Here is a 15,440-nt window from a genome sequence, read left to right on the forward strand (position 1 = left end):
GTTGTCAGGCAGATATCTGAACCGGAAGGATGTTCTGGTAATTTTGAAAATCTTGTGGTGACAATATCCGACCGAAATAAAGAAGGGATGGACAAAAAAGATGGAAAGTGGATAAACGTTGCTTTGGCAGTGTAAGAAATAGGTTATGTAAATTTTAAATTTACCTGCCAAATTAATATCTACTCGTCCACCAAAACTTCTTTTTAGTAAAATAATGAAGTTAGGCTAAACGTAGAACGTGTCAGGTGTTAGAAAGAAAAACAACTTCTCTGACACAAGGCTCATCCTCTAATTTTCCATTCTTTAATTTAATTTAAAAAAAAAAGAAGTTTTGGCACATCCAATAATAGATATTGTACCTACCTATAGTAAATGAAGAAAAGAAATAAAAATAAATAAAAATGCGTCCAAAGTTCAAGTCAATTAGTCCAGTAAAAGTAGCTCCGAAATTTTAGTAAAATAATGAAGTTTGGCTAAACGTAGAACGTGTCAGGTGTTAGAAAGAAAAACAACTTCTCTGACACAAGGCTCATCCTCTAATTTTCCATTCTTTAATTTATTTTAAAAAAAGAAGTTTTGGCACATCCAATAATAGATATTGTACCTATAGTAAATGAAGAAAAGAAATAAAAATAAATAAAAATGCGTCCAAAGTTCAAGTCAATTAGTCCAGTAAAAGTAGCTCCGAAATTAGTTACAAGAGAAAAAGATGACCCATACAACTTATTACAAACACAGAGCTCTCATGTTGAATAAAAACTCTAAATACTCTCGTCAAAAACCACTCGAAACACGTGGGGGGAGCGCGGACATATTCCCCACCCTGTATACAAATGTTTAAAGCTACAAAATTTCACATGAGAGAGAGAAAAAAAAGAGGGTTGTAATTTGGGGGAGGAGCCTAAAACGAGAAAAGTGTTAAAAAGCTATTATATTATCCCTCTCGCTAGGACGGGAATAAGAGATAGCATCGCACAAACATTTGTTCAGGGTGAAACGCGGGGAGAAAAGAGGGAAGAATTGGAGGGGAAGAAAAAAAAATCCCAAAGTCTCCACACCTCCTGAGTGGTGGGTAAAAAAACGAGCAATAACTTTGTAAAAAAAAGAAAATTGGTGTTTGAGATGTGATTACATTATTTTTTTGTTTCTCATATTTTTTTTTATTTTTCCTTTATTAAATGCTTCTCGAGAAAGGTAAACATTTCGCTTGTTTAAAACACGGGTTTGAAAATTCTCTTTTTATTTTTCTCTTGTTAAATTTAAATTTGTTTTTAAATTGGCTTCTAAAAATTTCGATAAATAATGATTCAAATTATTTAATTTTATTTTGATTTAATTAATTCACAAAAATAATTTCACTGGTGTGAACTAACATAAATGGTGTGAACTTTTTTTTATTAATTGAAAAAAAAAAAAAAAATGTATATCTTTGATTTTTGCAACAGTTTTATGAATGATATTTTTAACAAAAAGTAACCGACAATGGGGCAAAAAAATCCCAAAGTCTCCACACCTCCTGAGTGGTGGGTAAAAAAACGAGCAATAACTTTGTAAAAAAAGAAAATTGGTGTTTGAGATGTGATTACATTATTTTTTTGTTTCTCATATTTTTTTTATTTTTCCTTTATTAAATGCTTCTCGAGAAAGGTACCTAAACATTTCGCTTTTTGTAAAACACGGGTTTGAAAATTTTCTTTTTATTTTTCTCTTGTTAAATTTAAATTTGTTTTTAAATTGGCTTCTAAAAATTTCGATAAATAATGACACAAATTATTTAATTTTATTTTGATTTAATTAATTCACAAAAATTAATATAATTAAATATAGTGATAAATGGTGTGAACTTTTTTTTTATTAATTGAAACAAAAAATATATCTTTGATTTTTGCAACAATTTTATTAATGATATTTTTAACAAAAAGTAACCGACAATGGGGTGCCCCTTTAAAACTTTTTTACTCTTTCCTAAGTGATTCAAAATTAAATAGATAATAATATTTAGAATAGGTACTTCTTTTTTCTTTTTGATTTTATGGCTTGTGTTAGTGTTTGTTTCGATAGTGAAAGATAAAGTCTGCATTAAATCTACTTAATCACGACTTACCAAGTTTTGGTCCTTATCGAGCCGGATCTCTGAACTGCCTGACTGAGGATTTTAAAGGATCTTATGTTGGAGGATCTAATTGTGGATCTACTAACTCATTGATATGACGTGATTCAATACAATTCAAGTTATCCCGATTTATCTTAAGGTAATTTATGATTTTATTGTTTAATTAAAATATAAGGCCACCATCTGAGTTTAATATAAAAGGTACCACAGTCTATTGGAAAACATTACATGCCTTCAGGAGTTCAGGCACACTCTATTTGTCAAGGGTCTAGGTTTTCCTTGCCCTTGCCCTATTTACTGATGAAAATTTTTAATCTGAGTTTAAACTTAGTTTAAATTAAACTGATCTGATTAGCTGAATTTTAATCAAAAGATTTGATATGAACGAGTATTTTTTTTATTTTATTTTTTTTTTTAGAGGTTTGACAGATGGAATGGTAACTGCTATGGTCTTATCGTCCCGAAATCGAAGAGAGAAGGAAGACAGGATAGGAGAAAGCCAGCCGTTCCGAGAACGAACATTATCCCATCAGGATAAAATCCGCCCCGGGCGGGAATCGAACCCGCAGCCTAGCGCTTACAAGGCAGACGCACTACCAACTACGCTAGCAAGGCTGGCTTTACGAAATCTTTTACATCATGTAAAATTTTAAATAAAGCTGATACACTAGAAAAAATTCAGATTTGGCTTACACATTTGGTAGTGAAAGTGTAAACCCTTTGCCACGAAGAACCTATTTTTCATTTCATTAAAATAATGGAGTTTTTAATCCTTTTCTCTCAATCCGCTGGAAATGAAGGCAAATAGCTTCAGGATTTAAACAATATGTTTGAAATTCTATTTCCAACATTTAATGAAATTGTTCTGACATGATCGCTATAGTACATACCTATACGTATGAACGTATGCTTTCTATGTAAAAAGGGGATTAGTCCAAAAATGTAATTTTTCAGGAGAGACAAAAAACTGTTCTGTGTGGAAACTAGTGGACTAAGAGAAATCAAATAAAAATATATATTCTATATATTCTCAAGGGCTTCTTTGCGGTCATTTTCAATTTTATTTCCAACATTTAATGAAATTGTTCTGACATCTATAGTACATAACCTATACGTATGCTTTCTATATGAATCGCTGATTGTAAAAAGGGGATCAGTCCAAAAATGTAATTTTTCAGGAGGGACAAAAACTGTTCTGTGTGGAAACCAGTGGACTAAGAGGAATCACATAAATACACATTCTCAAGGGCTTCTTTGCGGTCATTTTCCATTGAAAATTTTAAAATTCGGTTTAGGAATAAGGCCCCTGAGGACCATAATGTTCGCTCTCGGAACGGCTGGCTTTCTCCTATCCTGTCTTCCTTCTCTCTTCGATTTCGGGACGATAAGACCATAGCAGTTACTATTGCCTTCTGGTGTTCCGGTCTGCATTGACTAGGTATAGGCCATAATCCTACCCCTCTTAAACAGATAGAAAATATAAATCGTTGCTAACTCGTAGAAACAAAAATGGCTGAAAAGAAAAATATACACAAGAAATATTCAACACACCTCTAATATTTCTCCTGATTAGTCTGTTACAAATTGTAAGCTTCATCTCCTACCTCTATTATTATAAGGGATATTTAAAGTCGACCCCTCTCAATGAAGAGGGGGACATTTGAAAAACGAACAGAATTATTTTAATCTGGAAAAAAAAAATCCATTCTATTGCAAGCTATTGACGATTGGCCTATCTACAAAGAGAGAAAGAGACACATCAGGGTGCCTGGGAGGGATTATGCCTAAAACTACACAAATACCTACTACAATACATATCCCAGCAATTACAATACATATTGCAGCAATTGCTTCCAATAGCTCTCAATTCAATTGCAATCAAAGGGTGCTCAGCTTGAAATAAAATATATTTAAATATGTTTCCTTTTGTTGGAATTCAAGCACAATGCGATTATTTGCAGCCATACTAAGCACTTTTAAGCACTTTTCTGTACCAAGTACACAACATACTTTTCAATGGACTTGTTGAAATTAAAATCATTTATTCATCCGTCAAACCTACAAAACTAGGTAAATCAATATTTATTGATACCTAATACGCACAGCATTAATCGAATTGTAAATGTAAATCAGATAGTCAGATAAAATCAAAATGAAAATTAGTAAATTAGAATAGAATAGAATATACATACCTCATTAATACTGATAGGATGAGACTGTTTAAATTACCTAGCTATTTAAATGAACCAGAAGGATTTAAAACAAACGAAAATCGACCAAGTCCAGCTCACCAATAATTCGAGTAAAAGTTAATTACCGCTAATTTTGGGTAATTACAAAAGCTTAAATCTAATCCCTAAATCACCAATCATAAATTGACAATCAACTTCTCATGTGCCAGTGGAACTGTTTTAAACGGATGCTGTGGTTTTTTTGGCGGAGGGGGGGGGGGCAGTATATGATGAATATTGGAATAGACCCTAATACTGTCCGACCCTAACTTAAGTTAGTAATTACTGTGTCCGGAATGGCTGACCCTAGTATGCTGGTAACATTAGAGGTGTTTCGTGCGGTTTTCCGGACTGAATCCAGGAAGCTGAGGTTTTTTCGAAGTGATGGAGAGTTTAGTAGAGGGCAGGAAATCTGCTGTTTAATATGACAAGTGAAAGTATAGGGATATCATTATTCATCCATATGACTTTTTTCTTCCTTTATAAGTGAAGAAGAAATGGTTAGAAATTGGTGGACGTGCCAAAACTCCTGTGATTAAATTTCAAGCAAATAGAAAATTGGTGGGCGACAGTGGACGTGCCAAAACTCCTGTGATTTGATTTCAAGCAAATAGAAAATTGGTGGGCAATTTGATTTACTGAAATACTTATTATTAGTTAGGGCGTAATTCTCAAAAGGTTTGGAATTTATTTAGATTATGTGGTGCCTACAAAATGTAGAGACTATAGAGATTTTTTCCCCTGTTCTCTTTGCCTATCTCGATATTCCACCAGGTTTCCTAAGCAAACAATTTTCACCAGGATAAAAATGTAAAAAAAGGCGAGATAAAAACAACTCGATTCCACCTATCTTCCCATGAAAACGTCACAGTATTGCCAATAAAAGCGCCATATCTATAAAAAACCGAGCACAGAACGTGGTATAAAAAGGGTATGTGGTATCTCAGCATTTGAGTGCTTTCTCCAATATAAGGCCCTTAATAGAGTACGACACTTCACTTAAGTGCCTTAATACACTTCACACATAAGTGATTCTATAACCTCCTGCTTGGTGCTTATGTTAGTTTTATATCATGAGATAGGTTTGGAAGGCGGTTTTTAGAAGGGTTTTATAACCCTGTTACGGTGCTTTCCCGGATTTTTGATTAGACTAATGAAGGTTGATAAAATTTAATTAAGCTTGTGGGAACGTTCTTGGAACAGTCTTAGGGAATCTTGATCCACTTCAGTAATCCAAATAAAATCTCTTAGGTATATATAATTATTTATCTTAGTCCATTTTCTCCCAGTTTAACAAATCCACGCAAGTTGTTCTCCATTTTCCACTGCACTTTAAGTTTTCCTGCGCTATAACTGTGTTTGCAGTTCTGCAGATACTGATGGGGAGAGTCCACTTATCGTTTGGAATTGGTGGATCTAAACTATTCACATTCATACCTACTGCATACTGAAGATTCCAGATACCTATGCCTTTTACTTTAATCCTTTTTGCACCCGTTGATACCGTTATACGACCTACAATCTCGGCATTTACTGATCTGCATCATGTATTTTTTTGTTAATTGGGAATGTGAAGAGATATCTTGTAGCCAAACGGCTGTCTCGCTCGTGATTTGCACATCTGCAAACTCTGAATAATATCAAAATTGCCAAACAAATGAAGACGCAATAAGTCCAAACTCCCAAAAGATATATCCATATCCAATGCACACCATTACAACTCATTACATGCGTTTCCAAATATCAAAAAGTAGCTCCGATGCAAACTGCAAACCCATGCCATCCGCTACAAAATCATTCCTAATGACATCAATATTGTTCCCGCAAACATCAGCAAGAAAGCCACCCTCCCTGCTGAAACTCTCACAGCCTATTACCTTGAGAACCCTTAGCACAATATCCCCATCCGAATTATCGAATGAAAAAGCGAAAAAGGTATCAAAAAAGAGCAAATTAAAATCACATTAAATCATTTTCCCGATGCGTTTTTCCCTTTATGGAATTATTCCATTTTGGAAATCTCCCCTATTCCTGTTTTGTTGTGATATTATTACAAATACAGTCTGGAAAATTACTCGGAGGGAAGATTTTCCCAGCATATCCCTTGTGTTGTTTGTACGCATGCGCTGTTGTGGGGTTTTCGGAGAAGAAAAGAGAGGATGCATTTGGAGAAAATTTTCACGCGATAATTGAGTACAGGGATGAAGGGAACCATTATTCGTTTAACGTACAGGGTGTGGTAAACGATACTTTGGGGTCATTGAGGTTAATGCGGTCTATTATTGGTGCTGGTACGAAGAATTCCCCAAGTGGCTACTATGGGTGAAATCTGGTTGTGGGCTGCGACTGCGAAATCATTTTGTCCCTTACAGATAATTAAATCTTTAATTTTCTTATTTCTCGTAAGTCCATTTTCTTTGACTTCCTTATTTCTCGTAAGCAGAGTTAGAGTCCTGACTGAGGCATAAAAATGTGTCCAATGAGAGTCATTTTTGTGGAACATTATTGACATCTGAGGCTTTAATGCGACGAAGTGATTCTTTGAATGTCCTGGAAATGTCATACAAATTCGGAACGGTAGCATTTGATAGATCTTCAAAAAGTATTTGTATTTTGTATAACAATGAAAAAAGCTAACTGCTTTTTGCCACCTTTGGTGTCTTCCAATCGAAATTTTCTTACCTCCACAAATCCTTCAAAATATCATCATCATGGATGGAAGTACAGGCCAGGGTATTTTTTTTTTTTTCTTTTTCTTCTTCTTTTCCTCTTTAAGGAGCTTTAACACTACGGGCAGTAGGTCGATCGCACTGGCCATGATAGTGGACAGTAAAAGGACACTTTTTTTCGTAGATCCTATATTTGAAACTCTCGCAAAGGGAAGGATGAGAATGAAGGAGGGAATAGATATAGCCGGCGAGCTAAAGTGGGAGTATTATAAAGGTATTAGAAGTTAGAAGATGGAAGCTGAGAGAGAGAGGGAAAGAGAGAGAGAAAGATGGGGAAAGTTTTCCAACTTTAAAGTGAACGGCAATAAAGACAAGATGATTGTGAATTATTTAACAACGCGCAGGGAATAAAGGGAGAACGGGCTCTAGCCTTGATTTTAAATCATTATACATGAAAGTAAAATCAAAAAATCAAATCAAGAATGATAATAAACTGAATATTATACAAACTAGGTAGGTACATAGGTACTGATTTTCTCTAATCACGATCGAATAAACTACGGGCTAAAAAATTCCCGGAGGGACGGGTCCTGCTTGTTAGCTTTTTAGTGTATATAGAATACCTATCTAGATAAACAGCGGGTTTAATTAAATTAAGATATTTACAGGTATCGTGTTGATAGCCCCGGCATTGGATCAACAATAAATAATAGATATTAAATTACATCGGGACACGCGAAACCAACATATGGGATATCGGACGCGGGGCATTGTGTTTGGAGCGTAACATGTTCACATACTTCACATGAAAGATATTTGTGATAGCCATCTCTTTTAGATAAATCAATGAAAAACGTACAGTTATTCAACTTACACTCAGAGTAAATGGAAATGGAACATGTTCAGTGAGGTTTGTGGAAAAAATAATAGCAGAGCATATATTAAAACATAAAAGTGATCAGAAAAAAAGATGAAAGTGATCAGAGATGAACTGTTAAATAAGGCATTCTTGAAAAGTTAAATGAGCTGACATATCGCGACACTCGAGATCACCCGAAGGCACTCAGACTGTCCCGAGGTCACCCGAAATCAAACGAAGTCGTCTATGTTCGTCACCACACTCGAGATCACCCGAAAGATGTGCCAAGTCCCCCGATCTTACCCGAACGTCGCGATCGCCCGAGTTCAAACATCGGAAATCTCCGGAAATTGCAATAAGATCCCCGCCCGACATCGGGCGACACTCGAACTCACCCGATCTGCCACGAAGGTGTAAATCACCGGACAAATGTCTAGTCAATCGGTTCGAGCATGCGCTGACGTCACCACGGAAATCCCCGAATGGACTGGATAGCAAAACCATCAACAAACTTAACTACACGTCTTTCTCCATATCAAATATCCTGGGTAAGGATAGTAGGAATAAAAACAGTCATGCCAATAACCAGACGGAATTGCACTTTCAAAATTCTGCCGCTCTGGCGGCTGCAACTTTAGCTTCAATGCATCCTCATGCCCCCGGTGATACAACCATGTTATCCAGGTAAGCCAACTTAACCATTAACCAACTCTTAAGACAACATTTTAAGATTATCATAGGTATTTTATTTTTTCATAACCAACATTTTCATATTTTATTTTTGCAATTTGAAATCGACTTCTGCTTTAATTACCTACTTTCAGTGTCCGCGACTTCGTTTGATTTCGGGTGACCTCGGGACAGTCTGAGTGCCTTCGGGTGATCTCGAGTGTCGCGATATGTCGGGCGACCTTGAACGTGACCTTGACCTTGACTTGTGATACATTGGAGAGATGGAACGTCCTATCTTGTGATTATGGTTGACCTTCATTGATTTATTAATCTTGTGAAGGTCGTAGTTACTGTACAACAAAGGGTATTGGTAGTATTTTAGCATGGCTTCGTGATTTGAGATCAGGGATTTTTCATGGTTTTCATTGATGTCGGATTCCTGAGTTTTGTTCAAAGGGTCGATGGTTTTAGTGAGAGGGTCTGTAGGAGTGACTACGTCTATGCTGGGAGATGTAGACCGCGAGTTCATTATTTTGTCCAACACCTGAAACAATGGAAAATTCTGGTGTTAGGTAGATATCACAATGCATGTGGTTGTGGATGTGTTTGGAGAAAATTACAAATACCCTAGAAAAAAAATGTCATATTTAATTACCTACCTATGTACAAAATAAATTTATTATTGTATACCTACATTACTATGTTCCTATTAGTTATCTGCAAGATCTAAAGAAAATAGGTAGGTAGGTATTGTAAGTAGGTATCTTTTAAAAAACAAAACATCACCCATATAACATTTTCAATAGGCCTGACCAATTTGTGAATACAAAACCACTAATCAACTAAATGGCAGTACAATAGACACTGCATCCTATCCATTAGAACCAAGCTACTACCTACTCAATTAAACTTTTTGTTTTAATCAAATTGCGAAGAACAAAAGACCCGAAAAAAAAAAACTAGAATAACGTTCAAATGATTGTTTTTTTGTTCATTCAGTCCTCGTTTTTACAATGAATGAAAATAATAAATTGAAAAAAAAAAAAAAAAAAAAAAAAAGAAAAAATAAATAAAAAAACAATCAGCCTTTTTTGTTCAACATATGTAGATTTTTTTTTTCATTTGCTGTATTCAGCTGATGAATTAATATTTATTTTTCCCCCAATTTGTGCTCTACTCTAATTGAAAAGCAATTCAAAACATCATCATATTCATCATGGATCACATCATAGGCCCTTTCGTTATCCATCAGCACATTAACAGCCAATGGAGTGGTGATTTTTTTCCCTGGAGAAGTTAATAGTAAGTTTGGAGGGTTATAATATGGTCCTGTCTGTCAACAATGTAAGGATCTTATCGAAATAATAAGATCCTATCAAATCACAAGAATTTTGGCACATCCACCAATTCCAGGCCATTTCTTTTTTACTTATTAAAAGAAATGGATAACTACGTGGTATGAAAGATGCCAAATTCCTCAGGCCCAAACAAACAATCTAAAGATTATTAACTACATTAAAGTTACATTTGAAATATATCCGTTTTTAAATTGTAAGATTTGTAAGTGTACAACTAACAACTAGGTATTCATAAAGTGGAATTTTAGGATCAAGACTGAATTAAGATCATAACAAAAGCTGAACAGATTGTAATTCAAAACCCATTCAGTGAAAACAGCAAAAAATGGTAAAAGTGGGAACAATGTAAAAAGACTAACATGAGACAGAAACACGACCTAGAATTTTGCATGTTTTGCTAACTATCGAAAGTGGAGTTAATTTTTTATCCACTGAAATTTCGATATTAAATCCCTAGAAACCAGAGATGTTCAAAACAAAACTATTTAAAATTTAAATGATCAATTTACTCAAATTTCCAGATTTTATATTAGAAATAAACAAACATAACCCAATTACCTATATCAAAGAAGAATACAGCATCAAAATACATATTGCCATTCAATATTATCAGTTTACAAATGAAATAGATTTTGAACATTTCATTTTCTAAACTAGAACTACCTAGGAGATATAAAAACACAAGATATAAGAATCTTAAAAAAACAATTTTGTATTTAGATCGTCTGCCATATATAACTTATGTAACATAAGGTATGTACTTTTTATCGGGTTGTTTTTTTTTTATTATTATTATTTCATGTATTTCTTTAACTGTGTAAATTAGGTAACTTTTATTTATTTATTACAATGTGAATGTGCCTATTTGCCTAATGAATTAAAGGAAGCACATCATCTACTCAAATTTGTGGTGATTCTAACTCGAGTACCAGGACATTCAATAGCCTGAGCATACGCTCTCTCCATCTCAAGAATTTTACGAAATCTTTTTTTTAAGAGGTTTGACAGAGGGAACTGTAACTGCTATGGTCTTATCGTCCCGAAATCAAAGAGAGAAGTAAGACAGGATAGGAGAAAGCCAGCCGTTCCGAGAACGAACATTATCCCATCAGGATAAAATCCGCCCCGGGCGGGAATTCAGGATAATGATGGTGATTATTATTAGATACTATTATCACTTTTTTTTACTCATTTATTTCTTAAATATGTACTTGAAATAAAATTATGTTAATTGGGAGTTTTGGCCCATCCACCAATTTTCCATTTGTTTGAAATCAAATCACAGGAGTTTTGATACATCCACCAATTTTCCATTTGTTTGAAATCAAATCAGAGGAGTTTTGGCACATCCAACAATTTTCCATTTGTTTGAAATCTAATCACAGGAGTTTTGATACATCCACCAATTTTCCATTTGTTTGAAATCTAATCACAGGAGTTTTGACACATCCACCAATTTTCTATTTGTTTGAAACCAAATCGGTAGCAGGAGTTTAGGGGAAATCCATCTGTACCATTAGAATAGGTAGTTTCGATTACGGGAAGTAGAATTTTCAAAGGAAAATTAGTTGAATTTCGGGTGTCTCCTTCTTCGCCTTTTCCCGTGTTCAGACGGGGTCGGCATTTTTTGTCAGCCTTTCAGCCCTAATAGCTAGGGTGATTGCTTTTGAGCTGCCAATTTATTTTGGCTACAATCATTTACGATGCCCTTCGCACTCAACCTTTGCTATTTCTTTAGCAAGGGGAATTTCAGGCTGGTATCCTCCCTGTTAAAAGACTTCAAAGTCCGTCAGCCAGACCAAGCTAGTCTACTGTCAAATATACGAACCTTCCTTCTTTAGACTGCTGAGCTAAATCCCTCTACAGATCCCTCTATCAAACATTCAAACCAGCCAGCCTAGTTAGCTTAGTTGGTAGTGCGTCTGCCTTGTAAGCGCTAGGCCGCGGGTTCGATTCCCGCCAAGCACCTATTCACCTAACAATAGGTGTGTACCTACTTATTGGTTTTTATTTCAAAATCTAAATGAGGAAAGTAAAGAGTTTTTTATTTGTTAAAAAATTAAAATGCTAGCCTAGTTAGCTTGGTTGATACCTACCTCGTCTGTAAGCGCTAGGCCGCGGGTTCGATTCCCACCCGGGGCGAACTTAATCCTAATCAGATAAGGTTCGTTCTCGGAACGGCTGGCATTCTTCTATCCTGTCTTCCTTCTCTCTTCGCTTTTGGAACGAAACGACCTTAACAGTTCCAGTCCCCTCTATGAAACCTCTCCAAAAGAAATGCATTTGTTTCCTTATTAAAGGATATAGAAACTAATGTATCTAATTTATTGAAAACACACTGTATATATGTACCTATCTAGCTATCTGGTATCGACTCTTATCAATAGTAAGTTTTTGGCACACCCTACATCCTATGCATAAAAGCATCAATAGTTGTACAGTATTACACAGGCAATAGAGCTCCAATATACCCCAACTCAAACTATTAGGTATCAAGGTATTTGTATAGCGAATTAGAATACACTCTCGAGCAAAAAATTGGGGTGAGGGGAACTCCCAAGTCGAGTTTTTTTTTTTTTTTTTTTTTTTTTTTAAAAAGCCTCAAAGCATCATGCATAGGAATTACCTATACGTTTACCGTGCTAAACTGTGGGTAATATACGTCAAGTGAATGAATTTGAAGCACCTATTCACCTAACAATAGGTGTGTACCTACTTATTGGTTTTTATTTCAAAATCTAAATGAGGAAAGTAAAGAGTTTTTTATTTGTTAAAAAATTTAAATGTTAGCCTAGTTAGCTTGGTTGATATCTACCTCGTCTGTAAGCGCTAGGCCGCGGGTTCGATTCCCACCCGGGGCGAACTTAATCCTAATCAGATAAGGTTTGTTCTCGGAACGGCTGGCATTCTTCTATCCTGTCTTCCTTCTCTCTTCGCTTTTGGAACGATACGACCTTAACAGTTACAGTCCCCTCTATGAAACCTCTCCAAAAGAAATGCATTTGTTTCCTTATTAAAGGATAAGGAAACTAAAAAATGTATCTAATTTATTGAAAACACACTGTATATATGTATCTAGCTATCTGGTATCGACTCTTATCAATAGTAAGTTTTTGGCACACCCTACATCCTACGCGTAAAAGCATCAATAGTTGTACAGTATTACACAGGCAATAGAGCTCCAATATAACCCAACTCAAACTATTAGGTATCAAGGTATTTGTATAGCGAATTAGAATACACTCTCGAGCAAAAAATTGGGGCGAAGGGAACTCCCAAGTCGAGTTTATTTATTTATTTAGGTATTTATTTATTTTAAGAAGACGCCATCTGAGATGGTTGGTAGGTTTGACTTGATTACTGTAAAGTCTGTATTTTCCTTTAAGAAATTTGTAAATTGTAAAAAATAAATGTCATTCGATAAATAAATTTCCTTTAAATTTTTAAATGGTTTTCAGAAGAGGGGAAATCGCTTCAGATTCCACAAATACCTATACACTTTATGTGGAACTTTTACAACTAATGGAAATGCAAACTGGTTCAAATTTTTTTGCACACAAGCCGCAGTCTCTAGACAAGAACTGGTATGCTGCCTGGTCCAGATTGCATCCTCCTACTAGTCCAAATGGTAAGATAATAGGAAATATTACTAGGATCACCTTCTTTTTCCTCGCCTTTTCCCGTGTACAGACGGGGTCGGCGTTTTTCGTCAGCCTCTCAGTCAGCCGTAACCAGGGTTAGGGTGATTGCTTTGGGCTGACATTTGGCTTTGGCTACAAATTTTGTTGGTTTTATCAAGTAGGTACAGTTTGTTTTATTATGCCTTCTTAGGGCAGCTACACACGGTCAGGTAGACCCGATCAGGTGTCAGGTCTACCTGATAGTGTGTGTGCTCATCAGGTAGACCTGACACTTGGACCTTTTCAGCCGTACCTGACAGGTCTACCTGAAAGTAAGTGTGCTCAAACAGGTGTCAGGTATGCCTGATCAGGAGGTGTACCACTCAGGTCTACCTGATAGTGAATGACAGGCCTTACGTAGGTATTTGGTCTTGTATGTTCTTTTCAATCGAATACTAACCGATCAATTCGAATACTCCTGCCATTTTCCAGGTGGCTCGACAACTTCCAACACAAACGATGACACCAGTCGCCCCAGTTCGCCAGTGAGCGGCAGTATCGATAGGAAAGTTCAAATTGAAGAGGACATTGACGTCGAACGAGACGAAGCCAGTCCGAATCCGACCAACCATCGGTCTTCTAGTCCTAAGAGTCACACGTCATCCACGGCAGGTGAGTAATCAGGCCAGGTTTCTTCCTGCTTCTAGTCTTCCTCAGGATTTAGGCACTTCCGCACAGAGCAATATGCTGAACCTTGTGAAGTGATAAATCGCTCTCCAAATCCTTGATGCGGATGGGAAACCAGGGTACATTGAAGGAGTTCTCAAATTTATCTACTTACTAGCAGGTTGCCCTTGCTTCGTTAAGGAAAATTGATCATGACGCGAGATCCGTTTAGAATTCGGCAAAATCCTCTCTCATTCCTACCAAATTTCAGCTTTCTAGGTGTCGCATTTCATAGTTCATTAGGCTTTCCGCACCTGCTTGAAAAATAATGAGGTGTTTTGAGTGCTTTCATGGGATACTTAGCTGTAGATTCTAAAAAAAAATTCATGCTCTCACTAAAACACTTCTTTTGCGTTCAGGTGACGACGAAAACCGGCACCCGGTCATGCACCAGCCCGGGTCTCGAACACCGCTCTCCCACCACCACATCTGGCGGCCCGACCACTACATTTCGTCCGCCCTGTACCATCACAGTCTGTCCGGCTCGCAGACCAAACTACTAAACGATTCCAACACTTCCGATGATAATGACGTCATTGATGAAGATGAAGAGGATGATGAGGGGAAAAGCGGTGACAAAACCGGTGATGCGCTCCTGAACAAGCGCAAGAAGAAAACGCGCACCGTGTTCTCGCGCTCACAGGTGTTCCAACTGGAATCCACCTTCGATATGAAACGCTACTTATCTTCCAGCGAGCGCGCCAGCCTTGCGTCCAGCCTCCATCTGACTGAAACCCAGGTGAAAATCTGGTTCCAGAATCGGCGCAACAAGTGGAAACGGCAGCTCGCGGCAGAAATCGAAGCGGCGAATATTTCGGCGCATGCGGCCCATGCGGCACACACGCAACGGATTGTGCGTGTGCCGATCATCTATCATGAGAATGGGAACAATAATGCCGCCCCCGGGTCTTACTATTTCCCCCACCCTCATTTCTTCTTTCTCTTCTCATCGTTTTTTCACCTCTGAACTCACACAAAACCCATTCAACAACAAAATACAGAGAGGGTACTGTTCAGTCTCCTAACTGTTAGGTCCTGTAGAACTGTAGGTTTCCAGTCATGGTTGGAAATAAGAGTGGGACTGGTCCTTGGTTCTTGTTCTTTTAAGGAATTACTAGTGGTTGACCCGTCCTTTGTACGGGACCACCACACACACACAAATACACTCCCCCCCACACACACCACACCCATC

General features: G+C 36.7%; 1 protein-coding gene across 1 annotated transcript; it reads left to right on the top strand.

Annotated features, from left to right (window-relative positions):
- The first annotated feature begins 13,424 nt into the window (after positions 1-13,424).
- LOC103513454 (homeobox protein HMX3-A-like) lies at positions 13,425-15,215 on the top strand. Its single transcript, XM_017445829.2, has 3 exons — positions 13,425-13,530; positions 14,015-14,194; positions 14,608-15,215. The coding sequence occupies exons 1-3, from the start codon at positions 13,425-13,427 to the stop codon at positions 15,213-15,215; spliced, it is 894 nt and encodes a 297-aa protein (XP_017301318.2).
- The last annotated feature ends 225 nt before the right edge of the window (positions 15,216-15,440 follow it).

Source organism: Diaphorina citri, unplaced genomic scaffold, assembly GCF_000475195.1.
Source record: "Diaphorina citri unplaced genomic scaffold, Diaci psyllid genome assembly version 1.1 scaffold971, whole genome shotgun sequence".
Lineage (NCBI taxonomy): Eukaryota > Metazoa > Arthropoda > Insecta > Hemiptera > Psyllidae > Diaphorina > Diaphorina citri.

Coding starts and splice junctions, on each gene's coding strand:
- LOC103513454 (XM_017445829.2), top strand. CDS start 13,425: ATGGAAATGCAAACTGGTTCAAATTTTTTTGCACACAAGCCGCAGTCT. Junction 13,531..14,014: donor TCCTCCTACTAGTCCAAATG/GTAAGATAATAG, acceptor GCCATTTTCCAG/GTGGCTCGACAACTTCCAAC. Junction 14,195..14,607: donor TCACACGTCATCCACGGCAG/GTGAGTAATCAG, acceptor TTTTGCGTTCAG/GTGACGACGAAAACCGGCAC.